The sequence below is a fragment of the Sinohyriopsis cumingii genome, chromosome 6, assembly GCF_028554795.1.
Source record: "Sinohyriopsis cumingii isolate HCF-2022 chromosome 6, ASM2855479v2, whole genome shotgun sequence".
Lineage (NCBI taxonomy): Eukaryota > Metazoa > Mollusca > Bivalvia > Unionida > Unionidae > Sinohyriopsis > Sinohyriopsis cumingii.
The window spans coordinates 19,827,641-19,842,623 of NC_142966.1; the positions used below are offsets into that span (position 1 = coordinate 19,827,641).

At 37.3% G+C, this 14,983-nt stretch overlaps 1 protein-coding gene across 1 annotated transcript in view; it reads left to right on the forward strand.

Moving 5' to 3' along the window:
- LOC149796463 (centrosomal protein of 162 kDa-like) overlaps positions 1-14,983 on the forward strand; it is a 132,314-nt gene that overhangs the window by 84,611 nt on the left and 32,720 nt on the right. The window contains exons 18-24 of the mRNA XM_089961168.1: positions 1,199-1,323; positions 1,746-1,872; positions 3,140-3,252; positions 10,980-11,230; positions 11,640-11,787; positions 12,200-12,349; positions 13,006-13,167. Coding sequence (XP_089817294.1) covers positions 1,199-1,323; positions 1,746-1,872; positions 3,140-3,252; positions 10,980-11,230; positions 11,640-11,787; positions 12,200-12,349; positions 13,006-13,167 — 1,076 coding nt within the window. The remainder of the gene's footprint in view (positions 1-1,198; positions 1,324-1,745; positions 1,873-3,139; positions 3,253-10,979; positions 11,231-11,639; positions 11,788-12,199; positions 12,350-13,005; positions 13,168-14,983) is intronic.

A 14,983-nucleotide genomic window follows, 5' to 3' on the forward strand; every position in this document is an offset into this window, starting at 1 on the left:
GGTGGTGTTGGTGGTAAAATAATTTTATGTATTACTTACCTACTACATTGTAAAATGCTCCTTCCACCCATCTGTTAATTCCTTTACACTTGGTCTAAAAGGATAGTGACCCATATGGAATGTCTGTGATGCAGGAGTCAGGCTGGTATATTTTTCTGTTCAGTTCCAGTACTGGATGAAGGAATCAGATGGAACCATGAAGCTTGGACTTGGGAAAGGTAACTAAAGAATTTGAGTTGATAAGTATTACGTAATTAAAATTAGTCCCAGACCCTAACCAACCAACCAACCAACCAACCAAACTGTCATACTTCAAATCCACATTCTGTAAAAGGCACAAAGTGTTTGCCTTTTGTGTCAAGCCATGAAATCTCTTTTTTTGCTTCTGCTTTGTCTTGAATTTCTTGTCAGCAAGGACAAATTCTGTTATATCCCATCTTAACATTTCTTTCCGAGAATTGAATTTCAGCTTGGGAATTTCTTCAGTTCTTAGGTCTTGTCCATGTGGTAGTATATATAATTTCCTGGACCACTAGTTATAAGACTAGTACAGATGAATTTCCTATCCCTTTGGTACTGCTGAATTAATTGTAAATGCAGCTGCTCACAAACAAGGGCTACCATTCCATGATTTTGGACAAATTTTGACGTCATTGAAGAGATATCTAATAAATGAACATAAACAACATTTTGTTTTATCTTCAAACCCCTCTCCCCATCACACACACTATTAAGAGCAACAAAGACTATATCAAATAACGAAAAAATTCCACTGTCCAATGGTTTCTACGGACAGAAACTTAGTATACATGTTTTTTATTTAATGTCTGTGTGGTTGTGTTTATGTCATTGTGTATTATATTGTACAGTGCTTAGTTTGCATACTAATTTTGGTTTGTAAGCATATTAAATGCTTCATAGAAAACAGATATGTTATTTTATTTCTAGCAGATTTGATTTTCCTTTAAATATATATAGGCTTATGTGAAAAGATAACTTACTCTCAGTTGGACACATTGCATTTTTTTTGTCACACATACTGACTACCCCCCCCTTGGGACTTCAGAACGCAGCTTTTGAGGGGCCCAAATGCCCCAACACTGAGAATATGGCAGGTATGTGTATTATATCAGTGTTTGCAGTGATTTTTTTAAATCTTTATGCAAACTTCATTACTTACTGTTCTCTGTCTTCCCAGGCATCCATTCTCCCAAGCAGAAGAGGAAAGGAGGTGTGCTAATTCTGGACTCTCAGCTACAGGCATCAGTTGATTCATTTGCTCATTACATCAAGAATCACTTCACAGGAGATGATGTTCCACAGGTAATGGTAAAATGACTTAATTAGATTATCATTAGATGTACTTCAGCAACACACTACCCCAATGCAGGCTGTCTTGAATGGGTGGAAAATTTAACCAAAAGTCATGATGGGGGCTATGCACAGAGAAGGATCTGTCTAAAACATTTTCATGTACAGTTATGAAATTTACTCCATATATTATGTAGTCATACTTAGTGATTAGCACGACTAAATCATTTGTCTCAAATTTCCCATTCCCAAACTTTGTCAGAAGAAATTGATTTTTTTCACAATTACCATCAGACTTGCCATAGATAATTAGGATTGCTCATAGACATAGAAGCACACAAGTAATTAACAAGCATACAAGTTTGGTCTATTTCACTGGAAGATTAACATGTACTGCAAACGAAATGATTTTAAAATGTTGGACTTCTTTGCAGTTGAAATATTCTGTGGAGGAGCCATCACTGTCAGAAAGCTGGAAACATAAGGACCTGGACCGGGACTTAGTAAGAGATTGGCAGGAGCGATGGAAACAGGAAAATCAGGCCAAATTACAAGTGGAAGGTACTTCTTTTTGCATCTGTGCATAAACACTTGCATGTTTGTTGTAAGTAGACTGAAATTCAACTGGAATATCTGTCTGTACTGGAGTGGCACAGTGGTTAATATGCCGCACACATGATTACCCAATGAATGTGACTTTAAATCCTACCATCATATTTGCCTGGATCATGGTCTGTCCCTGCACAAAGCACTTGTTGCATCAGCATGATATAACTTTGCTGTGTTGGTCTGGTGTAAAACACCAAACATATTTGTCTATTTTGGATAAGAAAATTGCTGAAAATTTCTTTGTTCTTATTGTATAAAAAGAATTTTCATGAGGCAAAATTAAATGAATTGATATTTTATATTTAAAAAATTCTTGACAAAATTCCATTTTTTCTCCACATTTGTTGAGTTATTGTTACATAAACTAGTGATGTTTTATCCCTCCAGAAAATGTTCTTCATTTGAAGTGTATCTGTCAGTATCAAGTAATGAGATATAAATATTCAAAATAGAAAGTCAGCTGTAACTACTGTTGCAATTTATGAAAATGTCCAAAACTTGATCATCATACATTGATCAAAGCAAGGGACTCATAATTACAGATTTCACTTAGCTTCTTAAAAAGATAAATAAAGAAGGAGAAACATACCAGAAACAAGAATTGGATTGTCAAGTACTTATGGACATTGTTGGGGTCAAATAGAGCTTAAGTAAAGAAGTTTTGAGTAGAAGGACTTCATTTTTATTTTATTCCTTATAAATCATGAATAACTTTGAATGTGATCATTGCATGAGGACAAAGTGATAAATGTTTGTGTTGTCCAAATGATTAACTGCAGAAAAAGAATTTACAATTATGATATGTCTTTCACTTTTACCCAGTGTCTCTTTATTTAGTTATAAACAGCCAATACATTTTCTCTTAACTGAAGCCTAGTTATTATACTTACGTTAAATAATTATGGCCGACATGCGGAACATGGCCGTACAAAAACTAAATGGACTAAGGATATTCAGAGCATGCAATAACTTGAGCTGAGAAAATATCGATTTGATTTTTCTTAGGTTTCTAATTTTCTTTCCTTTTTTTGTTGAAGCGGTAAGTCATCAAGTGGGTTTATCAAATTTGATTCACTATTTTGAGAAATGTCTCCTTTCTCCCAATGGAAAATAAAGGCTGGAGCAAATTTTGAGAATTATCAGTGATCATTAAAAATTATCCTGAAAAGGGCATTTCTCTTATTTTCTATCTAATTTATAAATTGTATGTATCTTACAGCAGAATTAATGATGGCGCATCGTGAATTTGAAAAGAAGTTGGAGGCCTTGAGACTGGAGTCTGATCAGGAAATCTTTAAATTGAAGCAGGAGAACTTTGTACTTAATGCCAAGGTGAAGATTTTCTTGCCTCCATTTAAGGCATATAGCTCTTCTTGTCATTTTTAAATCTCTGACATCATTATGCCTATTAAATAGCATAGCATATTCACCTCAGGTTTTCTTCTGAAAATATTATCACGAAAGTCAGCAGAAATTTTGGTATGGGCTGTTCAGTTGAAACATACATGGGACCCAGGGAAGGCACTTTTAATGTAGGGTATTCAGCCATAGATGCAGTTTATAATTATCATTTTAATAAAAACTGTGAACTCATAGTTCCCTGGCATATCCTTTTTCAGAACTGCCTTCCTTGGGTACCATGTATGTTTAAATAGAACAGCCCTTATATAATGCAAATTTCACAGTTGTTAAATGAAAGATTGTGAAATTGAAATAAATTAATTTTGTATGTTATGCATTGAAAACTGTCAGTACCCTAGTAAGGCTGCTTGACCTTTAGATTAACTTAACATGGTACTAGGAGAATTTACTTAGTAATTTGTTCTTCATTTATATTACTTAATCATAACACTTTATGAGTACATCCACTTCCTTGCAAATTCAGCCCACCCAAGTTAAAAATGACATTAACCACATCTTTTGGCACATCTTTACAACATAAGTACTAAAATGCAATCTGCTTGTCTCATAGACGAAAGTCAGATTAAATTGGATCAAGGGATTGGCATCACATCTCATCAGTTGGCTTGTTATGCCAGTTTATCATGCACTTTATGAGATCTTGCTACAAATATTCATTTGTTTGTACCCTTTCATGATTTGAGTAGTACCTCTGGCTTTTCTTACGTCACAGAAGTATATACCCTCTATTTATCTGTCTAATCTCACTGTCTTCATCATGCAAAATATTTTGCACTGGTCTGACTTTGTTGGACCATCGCCATCTTAAATGCCAGTCATATGGTCTATAGTACTTGCGATTAAACTCAATACTTTACTTTTTGTAAGTCCTATTAGTAAATGTTCAGTAAATGATCATGTTCTAGGTAATAAGATCAATTCTGCCATTTTCTGTCCGTAGTTTTTGAAGAAGGTCCATCACCAGTTCCAGATCAATCACAACTTAGGACCATCTTTTGTGATCTGTTTTTCAAAACAGTTTCACCTGACTAATTGATTTGCTAAAATCTTGCATTATCTTGACAGATAAAGACCCAAGTATCGACACACCTTTTCAAGACAACTCCCATGGTGATTTTTAACTTGGCTTTCCAACTGAGACGCACCCACTCTTTTACACAGCAAATGCATTTCAGGACTTGAAATGACAAAGCCTTCCTCTTTTCACATAGACCTTTTTATATCAGTCATTTAGATGCATGAAAGAGATTGGCTTCATGTACAGCTTCATGTAACATGAGCTTAGATCCTTCCATTGAGCACCCTACTGACAGAGATATGTGTGGAGTTTGTCTCACATATTGTGTACTCAGTAAGACAGCCTAACACTCACTCTTGAAGGCCGTTCCTATCTGCACTGCTTAAAGACAATTGCAAGGCTATAACCTCTTTATTCCAACTTCATATTCTGTGGAAAGATAGATGTCAGAAAATGGGCTGCAAAAGAGGAAGACCTCGTGCTTACCAAGCAAACCAGCACATAGAGACTGTCTGATTTAGTAGAGATTCTCTTCCCAGAAATCTTCCCACAGAAAATGATGTCATCTCAAATCTGCCATTTTCTGTCACTCCATTTGGGGAAAGTCTTCAACACTTGACCTCAGAATGAGAAGGACTCTGCCCTAGCATGCCATGGCTCTTGAGTTTCTCCATAGTTCAACTCCATATGGATCTTAGTAATCCAGGTCTTTCCAGGATTGAAGTTCTCTCACCAGAATTGAACATGTATCCCTCAAGTTTGGTCCACGGCACCATTTTGGATTGAGACGTTGCATGTCAACAATATAGGGTTAGCAATTGTTTAACTTTTTTAACAAGACTTGATTTTATTTCAACAAAGATAGATCCTATCTCATTTCATTCTAGCTCTTCATTCATCTGGAGATGGATCTCAAAACTCCCATGTTTTGAATTTGTCTCCTACTAGAAAATCCCCCTAAGGATGACCAAAGTGGTGCCCCACCTGCACACATGGAGAGTTGAATCTTAGCCCAGAATTCTCTTTGGCCTCTGGTTCATGTGATCTTTGCAGATTACCTCACTTTCCTGATCCTAGTGGCAGATTACCAGATGCAATAATAAAGTCTCATCTTAGTGTTAGGACTGGTCAGCCAGGTGTCAGGATAATGTGACTGGGTGGAATATGATTCCCTACTTCTAGACATTGCTATAAACTGCCACACTGTAGACATCATAGCAGTATAACTGAAAAATTGTTAAAGCTACATTAAAAATCTTGATCACACACACACACAGACACTAACACACAGAGCAGGCAGAATCAGTGAGATGACTGCTGTATTGGTTGACTCTAACTATATGAGTTCTACCAAAATGGTTTGATGTCTCTCATAACAGTACCTGCTTTTGTCGTCAAGAATAGGCCCTGCTTATACAGTCCAAAAAAATCAGCCCCAACCCCAACCCCTATTGGTATGGTAGATGGTTTGGGGTGATCAGGTATATAATCATTAAATTATGATATTTTGTTGAACTGTGACATGGCAAATCCACAGGTGCTTTAGTTACATGACTGAAACAATCATTGTGAATAATTGAAGTGTCATTTGTCTGGTTCCTCATTATTGATGAAACTGCTGATACAGGCCATTACATGAGGTAAGGTTGTTTGTATTTCACATGTATTTACAAGTTGTCAAACATCAGATTTGATACAGAAATTGCTGAATAGATCCTAGAAAGGCCTCTTCAACTGACTGAGAAATAATGTCTAACAGTGGTTGATATGTGTGCCGCAAACAGATAAGTCTTGAAACCTCTGTTATCTTCATACTTTTCATCTCTGGGGATCTGTAGGATCCCATCAGAAGTTGACTGGGTTGATAAAAAGAGGGAGATCTCATTTGTTCTTGCCACTCAAAGAAGGGACATTATTTTCACTGAGAGTCTGTCATCCTGGCTACAATGGGTATACAAGGAAACTTGATTTTTGTGAGCATAAGTTTTTCTCTGAACTGATTCCATGCATACGGCCTTGTGCTCTCTTGTATTTCTCATAAAACTGTTAGCTGTTTCACATATGTCTGGAGACATCACAAAATACAGGTTAAGTAGATGTGACTGTGGCCATTTCCTAATTGTATGATCAGATGACATATTTGGAGAGGAAACTAATTTCTCATAATACATTCACCAATCACATTACTTTAGGGAATATTAGCCTGCTACCTTATGAATTGAGCCCTACTAAAAGATGAAAATTCGTCTTTCACTATCTCTATTAATAGACAAAGGTTAATAACTCCTGCCCATTACTTCCTGTTGATACCACCAGGTGTTGCCAGATTTTAGCTTAGCTACTGTACAGACTGCACGTTGTATAATTTATCCTCCAAAAACCCAGCCTTGTGTTCCTATGGGTCCATCCAATGTTCATTTTGGATTTATTGTGCATATTTATCAATCCACTGCAGGTTACAATTTCTGCCAATTTTTGAGATTATGTCACTTGTCGTGACTTTGTCTTGTAAGACCACCGTGCACCACTCGTTTTTTTCATACTATGTATACAGTTTCTGATATGCAGTGTCTATAATATGTAGTCATTGGAAGTCGTGGCTTATGTTTTAGTAATTAGTCATATACTTATTGGCAGTTTATGCTGTTGGCTAGTTAGTCACATTCTAATTTGGTAATCTATGCTTTGTTTTCTCTTCTCGTGTTGTTTCAGGAGGATTGCTTACTATACGCATGACATGCACGTTCGCAGTGATTGTCCATTCAGCATTGAAGGGAAGGAAATGAAATAAATCAAGGAAGACAACCTTTGGTTTGATGTTGGTGATACCAACTCACTGGGGAGTATTCCCCAATTTTAGGCAGCCCATGAAGTACAAGTCCCTCCGGCATGTGTGAGCATGAGTTTTGGACCCATAAGTCTGGGTGCATGGTGTTCATGCCGGACCTGTTGGATCCAACTCTTTATACTGCCATACCATGACTGAGACTGACTGTCCAGCAGTCACTGGCAGCCCAGCCATCCCAACATGGGGACCTTTTCTTTGAAATGGTGTAGCCAAATAGTTTGTACAGGGATCTTAGTGATAGATCCATCCATCTAGCCATACCATCAATATCTTATCATTACTATACCAGAGATTTCAATGAGAAATCTGTCTGTTCAACCAGGCCTTTAGTGTGGCTGATACCAGTGATTGCCAGACCATTTGTATACCACCAGCATCTGTTTCGACCACACGCTGTTCACACCCCATCGATTGGATCTAACGCACATTAAGAATGTAAAGTCACCAGCCGTCCAGACATTCCAACCTGGAATCCAGTCAACTATGATTTATGTGATCTTAGTGACAGATCTGTCTGTCCAACGTATTGTTGGTGACATGCCTTTTCTATGATGGAGATTTCAGTGAGAAATAAGTCTGTCTGGCAAGGACTTTGGTGTGACAGTACTTGTGATAGCTGGACAGACTTCTATACTGCCAGCTGACAAACCAGCCGGCAGTGTCAGATTTCTGTATATTCACTGCTTGTCCATGATGGAGAGTTAGGGAAGTTTTACTGAGGATGGAATTGAATCTTCACTCCACCTGGTATGTCTTCTCTAGTGCTGCAAGTAGACCCAGTTAGGTTTTGATGCACAGTGCATACAATGGAAGTCCTTCAAATCCACCATGGAATGGACTACAGTGCATACAATGGAAGTCCTTCAAATCCACCATGGAATGGACTGAAGTTAGCTTTCAGCAACTGTCAAGGAAAATTTCTTTTTCAGGTGTTGGCTACTTCAGTCATACTGCAGCTCTGAAGAATTAGTAAATCTCTGTTCAGGTCACTGTTGCTCTGGAGGAAGAATAGAGGAAGTTCAAAGGCAGGCATGAATGTAGGTGGCTCAGGAACTGCCCCTTCACCTTGCCACTCCACCCACACAGGCATTTAGAACCACTCAGTCCCCATTAGTGTGAAGGGATGTTCAGCAGCCTCAAGACGGGATCTACCTAATCAATTCACCATTCTACCCCTAGGCCCCATGGCTTTTGCTCAGACTATGGATTGTGTTGTCTCTTTGTTCCGGCTGACGTCATCTTCATCAATGGCAACATGCCTTGGTGGCATCCTACAGAAACGCATGGTAAGTTATATCTTAATCCAAGGCTGGAATGATCTTCCTTCTCTTCTAGATCATCAAGGCTTTTTAACAAACTGGGAATGTCAGACCTTCATCCATCCAAGAACTTTGTCTATCTGGGTATGGAGTTCTTAACCAATCAGAATCTGGTGCACCCCTTGAGTTCTTGGACGTGGATTTCAGTGGGTCAGTTCTTTCAAAAACTCAGTTTATTATTTGGCAGTGGACTTGATTGCACTTGGCCGTCTTTTTCTGAGGGCCTTGCCAGCACATTTGCACCCCATTTTATGTCCTCTTAATCAAACAGTCATGATCACACCTGAGATTCAATCATTCCTACTTCAATGGGGCAGTGCAGATCAGCTGACCATGGGAATCCCACTGAAGAAGTCCAGGCAGAAATAATGGTTGGTACCACTGCCACTGCGCACAGTCAGGATCCCCACCTGTTGTTGACCTTAACTACTGTCAGGGGAATAGCCTATACACATCAAGATCCTATAAATGAAATCTGTCATCAGTACCTTTCATTTCTGAAAAGATTGCTGGTCCTCATTTGGTCCCAAAACTATGTGGTGGTGGCCTATCTCCTCAAATGGAGGCACCAAAACATTCAACCTGTCTGTTCTGATTTGACAATTTTTGCCTGGGTGCAACAATCTCCATATCAGCATACAAATCAGACACATTCTTGACAGCATCAGTGTCTTGGCTGAGAAACAATGCAGAGTTGGTTATGTCCATCACATGGAATAGTCTCTCCATCAGTTGGTCTTCCCTCCGATTTACGCACTTCGAAGGCATCTGATAATCGACCTCTTGGTGACTAGGTGGAATAAAAACGTTTTCTCTTCAGTTCTAGACCCAAAAGCTTGGACCATGGGTGCACTGCAAGATGCTTCTGATGGACAATCTCCAATGGGACAAGCCCTGGGTCACTGATCTACTCTTTCTAGTGATAGTATACCCAGGAAGCTTTCTCCAGTAACCACTGTGATGGTTGGTCCTTCCCTGCCTGGATGGCTCTCTTCTTCTACAAGCTCAGTTCTTACAAGAAAAGTCTTGCAAGTCAAACATTTCAGACTGTCAGTTCTGGAGAGAATCTCAAGAGTACCCAGCTATATTGTCCCTCTGTGTGCTTCTATCCCTCAACTGGCCAACTTTTTCTCTGGCTCATTGAGGTGAAACAGTTGGGCCCCAATCACTACCAAAGGCTACTGCCCCATGATAATGGACACATTTTGGGTGGGATAGTGACCTATTGGATCTTTTATACAATATTGGTCTGGCAGGCAGAGCCAACCTTCTTAAGCCTTTATTTCAGAGATTTAATGTCTAGAATCTATTGGGTTCAGTGGCTGCAGCACAGACAGACACCAGACCCAACTGGAGCAATTAACACAGCCTGTTAGTTTCGCTGGATTCGCTGGTGATTTTTTTATAGGTCAAACAATTTCAATAATCTTCTTAACTGAATGTAAGGGTCACAGGTCAAGTGACCCCAGGCAATGTTGCTTATGTATTTAGGAGAACAGGTTATTGATCTCATGTGGAATTCAGCCATTCTTCCCTAGAAGGATACTCGAGGTAGGTGTTGGGTGCTCAGCATCCCCTCCTCCCATTTCATATTTTCCTAAGGTAATGTGATTGGGGAACATATTCAAAGTTTTTTATAAAAAAAATTATGCATCTTTGAGAATACTTACCCAGTCACATTACTTAAACACCCTTCCAACCACCCCTCCATGCAAGCATCCTTGTTAGTATCTCGCTCTGCTAAAAGCTGGTTACACCTGGTGGTATCAAGGGGAGGTAATTGGTAAGACTTATTGCCCTTTGTCCGTTTATATAGATAGGGAAAGATGAATTTTTGTCTTTATATAGGGCTGGATTCGCGAGGTAGCAGGATAATATTCCCTAATGTAATGTGATTGGGTCAGTATTCTTGGAAAAACATAATTTACTTTAAAAATTTGCTTTTGGAAGTATATATTTTTCTTTCATAATACTTGCCCAAACATAATACAGGTACAGCATCCCAAGACCTTCCTTAAGTTACATACATCTGTGGAAAAGCATGTTAATTCCCAACAGTAGTAACTTACAACTGCTGGAATTTGGCACCAATCCCATAATTTATTTGAGACCACTTTTGTCTGACTTAAACTTTCACAAGCAGGTCACCAATTACCACTTTTGTAGCTAAAATAAGTCAAATGTGTGGTGTACATCAACTTACAGACTGACTTCCATATTTTGCATTATATTCAGAACTTAATAGCTTTATTAAAAATTATTCTAAACATCTCTTAAAAAGTTATTACAAGAAGTGAACTGCAGTTATTCTTGATGTATTTATTACCCTTTAGGAGCACAGTTTATTTCGATTTTCTTGTTCTTCAGAAGTTGTGAATGTTTATGCAATATATACTTCCATACAAATTATCCAAGTTTGGTTCTAATTTCTATGATATATTATACCTTATAGGTAGAGGTAAGTGATCAGGACTCTGTCAAGAAGAAAGTACTGAATGGTGAGACACTTGAAGGAGTCAATAAGGACCAAATGGCCCTTCTTGAGAAAGAGCTCAAAGAACAAGAAACCCTTCTGTCAGGTTACCAGCAGGAGAATAAGAGGTTGTATGATGAAATGAAGAACATAAAGAAACAAAGCAAGCAGACAGAGGAGAGGATGTTCAAAGAAAATCAGAAACTTTTATCAGAGATGACCAGTCTCAGGTATTTTAAGTTGTCATTTGAAATACAAGTCCCAAGTGTCTCTTTATTTTGCACAAATTCATATGGTTTAGCTACAGATTATACTTAGTGGTTGAATGTGTCAGACTTGAACTAAACCTTACTCACTCTCCTTTCCTCTTTTTAATGTCCACCTACAACTAAATGCACATGTCATATCTAATATTAAGTAATTTAAATCCGAGTGCCACCATTTTTCATTGTATTTTTCCCTAACCTGCTTCATACTGAATAAGTATGGTCAAATATAAACAGTTGATGTAAGCAATGTGTAAGGTAGGGATGCAATATTTGCTCCTTTGTTCCTTGACTGTAAAGTTTTTATTCCTATTTATAATATTACCATAAATTTTTAAGAGGCATAAGAGGTGCAAATAATTTTGTTTGGCAGGACAGAGTTAGAAAAGAAAGCTGAGGAAGTGAGGGATAAAGTGGTGATAACTGGCCTGGATGCCCAACAAAAAATTGCAGTAGGAGATGCTGGGTTTGCGGGAGTTGATCTTATTGTCAAGTTGGAGGCGGAGCTTAGGGAAACTAAGGTACAGTTTGAAATTGTCATCAGCTTCTATATACCTATGTCTATATATGCTTGTCAATTAGGTTAATGCACAAACTCTAGCTGGAATCAATAATAAAGTGATACAGAATAGACTTGTCTTGGCAATCTGCTGTCTTCTTAAAATATTTTCTTCGTTTACCAGGAGTATTTTTAGAGGCTTTGTATTATTTTTCATGACAACTGTTTATTAGGCTTTTTTAGGGGTGTTCTTATCACAAGGGTTATTATACAAAATTTCGGTCATTTTTTTGGGTCCATGATTTTAAAACTAAATGGATTTCTTATTTCTTGAAAAAATGATGATATGAACATTTGTGATCTGGGTTGACTTTTTAAATCATATGTCTGAATAAAGTTATAACTACTTGAATGGTTTTCATTTTTTGCTGCAGATTTCAATGAATAATCTTAAAAGAGAGATGAACATTCTGGTTCAGTCTAAGGTTGAGCTGGAGAAGCACATAGAAAAACTTGTTACTGAAAGGGAAGATCTCGAGAAGAAACTGAAAGAGGCCAAGAAAATGAAATCTGAGGAAGCCACGGTATGAATGATAATAATAATAATAATAATAATAATAATAACAACTAGAGCATATATAGCAAACTCCATGTTTTTTACTGGGGCAACATATTTTCAGTTTGTCATAAAATTTCATCCATTGATTTTAGAGAAGATGTGGTTATATATAGATGGGCAGGAATATAGAAGCCATCACATGGACATGGCATCATTGCAAAAGCATCAAAATTATAGAAAGGGAAGAAATCACCAGCAGCCAAACTGAGATGGGAATCTGTGAAGATTATGGTGGCCCAGTGCTGCATAGAGAATGTGGATATGAGTTATGGGCAGTATGCCATAGGAATTTTGCCTTATGCTAAAAAAGAACTACCTGATGATGGTTCCATGAAGAAATCATTTTCTATGGGGTAGAGGCATCCAAAGGCACTTACAAGAGGTAACAGGTTAAGTCTGTAGACTAGTCTGTTTTTTATGTTGTTGGTGCATCATATACAATCAATGGCAATCACATTAGCACCAAATCTTCACAAACATAATAAACATTATATGGACCATTATTGTCATTGTTGAAAAACTTGTATTTAATTTTGGCAAAGTTCATGTTTTTCTGTGGTCTTTGCCTTTCTGTGTGACAAGAGTTCAAACCTTTTTTCTTGATCTATAATAACCTTCCAGGACCTGGAGAAGAAGTATGAAGAGGAGATGGGGAAGCTCAAGAAGAAGTTAAAGTGGTACATGGAGAACCAAGAACTGTTGGATGAAGGAGCTAAAAACCTTCGGCTTAAAGGGGATGAAATTCATAAGCTTAAGATGAGGATTGAGGAACTACAGACTGAAGTATGCAACTACTAAACCATCAACACAAAATCTGAAATGCCTTATGTATTGTGAATTAATTTATTTTTATGAGTTCAATTTATTTTTTTCAAATACGACAGTAACAAAAATTTGATAGTGTTAACAAAATATGATCCTATTTTTTTCTTCACAAATTGATAACTTTACATTAATTCTTCAAATGTATGGTTTATTGACACTAAAATTTTTGTAATGGGTATGCCATGAATGAAAGTAGCTCTACACTATATTTCCAGATCAAAACATTATCTGATATCATGCCTAGCTAATTTAAGGCAACACATGGCATATTTCAGTTGTATATGATCAAATCAAACACTTTTGTTCCAACAAATTTGACTTTAATTTCACTGATGAATGTTACAAGTACACAGAATACTCAAGTTTTTTTCTTAACATCAATCTCAGTTCAGTGGCAAGAAAAAGATTAATTTGTTTTGGAATTTACATGTTCCAGTCCACATAATGGACACCATATCCCCCTTGAATGTATTGATCCTCATAACAATATTTAATTGACTGCCACATTTCATTGACTGGGTTCTTCCGCTTTCATTTTTTGTTAGTGTACTCTATCATCTGAATGTAAGGTAATCACATTGTGTGAAAAACTGAAGGAAATCTGATCACTAGCAAATTTTGATTCCCCGCTATTCACATTTTCTGCACATTTGTCCCTATTCCAGACCTGCCAGCCTTTATGATTCCACCATAAGTCTTATTGAAAATACCTTTAAATTAAGGACTTATGGAATCATGGCAAAAGTGATGAAATGCAGTTGTTGCAGTCACATCCAGATACAGGTTTGTCCATGTGGCTTTCATACAAATTTCTGTGGATTTGGTCAGGGAACCATTCTAACTTTACAGAAGTATCTCAGACACTTTAAATTGCCCAGATTTTTAAAATTTAAAATGCCTGCATGATGAGATAGTTACTTAGACAGAATTTTCTGGAAATGGCATCCAGCAGATGAAAACATTGTAGAAAGGAAAGGGACAGTAAACTGAAACATTTTTAAAAAAGAAACATTCATATTCCTGGGGAAAGAAGCCACAGAGACAACAATTAAGTTATTGGACAAATGTGTTGGTTTGAGTGTGTCATGGCAGGAGAGATGAAATTGAAAATACCCGAAAGATTACATCAAGTTGGGAGATATAACAAGAAGCTTTTTGAGCTCGATGTGATTTAGAACTGCAGTTTCTGTAATTTTGTTGGAGGTAATTAAAGTGCAAGTGTACCTTGCAAACTCTTTGGTTGAACATATTGTTTCCCTTCAGTGCATCATACTTCTGACCTTTACAAATGCATGTTTTTTCTTTAAATACATTTCCCAACTTTAATACCTTAAGAGAATTGCCACTACATTGAAAAGCCAGCACTCCCAGCTAAAAGTTACTTATCTACCTAGGAGGTGGATGGGCAGAGTGATCTCCTCCTTTTGTAGGGATTGTCATGAAAAGCCATGAATATCCCAGTTGCAACCTCCGCTCGTTGCTTAGAAGCATGCTGTCACCATGAGAGTCCTTGCAGTCCAAATCAATTCAAATTCATGTTTGGAGGAGTTCTCAATTCACAATGAAACTATACTCCATCTTTATTTCCAACTGTTTATTATTTCTATGTCAACAAAGTTCTACTTTTACAATTTTACTACAATTTTTCATCTTTACAGATTTAGTTGTACTTAGGTACTTGCACGGCTAGCCTACATGACTTTACAATAAGTTCAGGCTTTACTTTTATGTTCATGCAAGTCTCTAAGACCTATAGAAACTCATAATATATGTA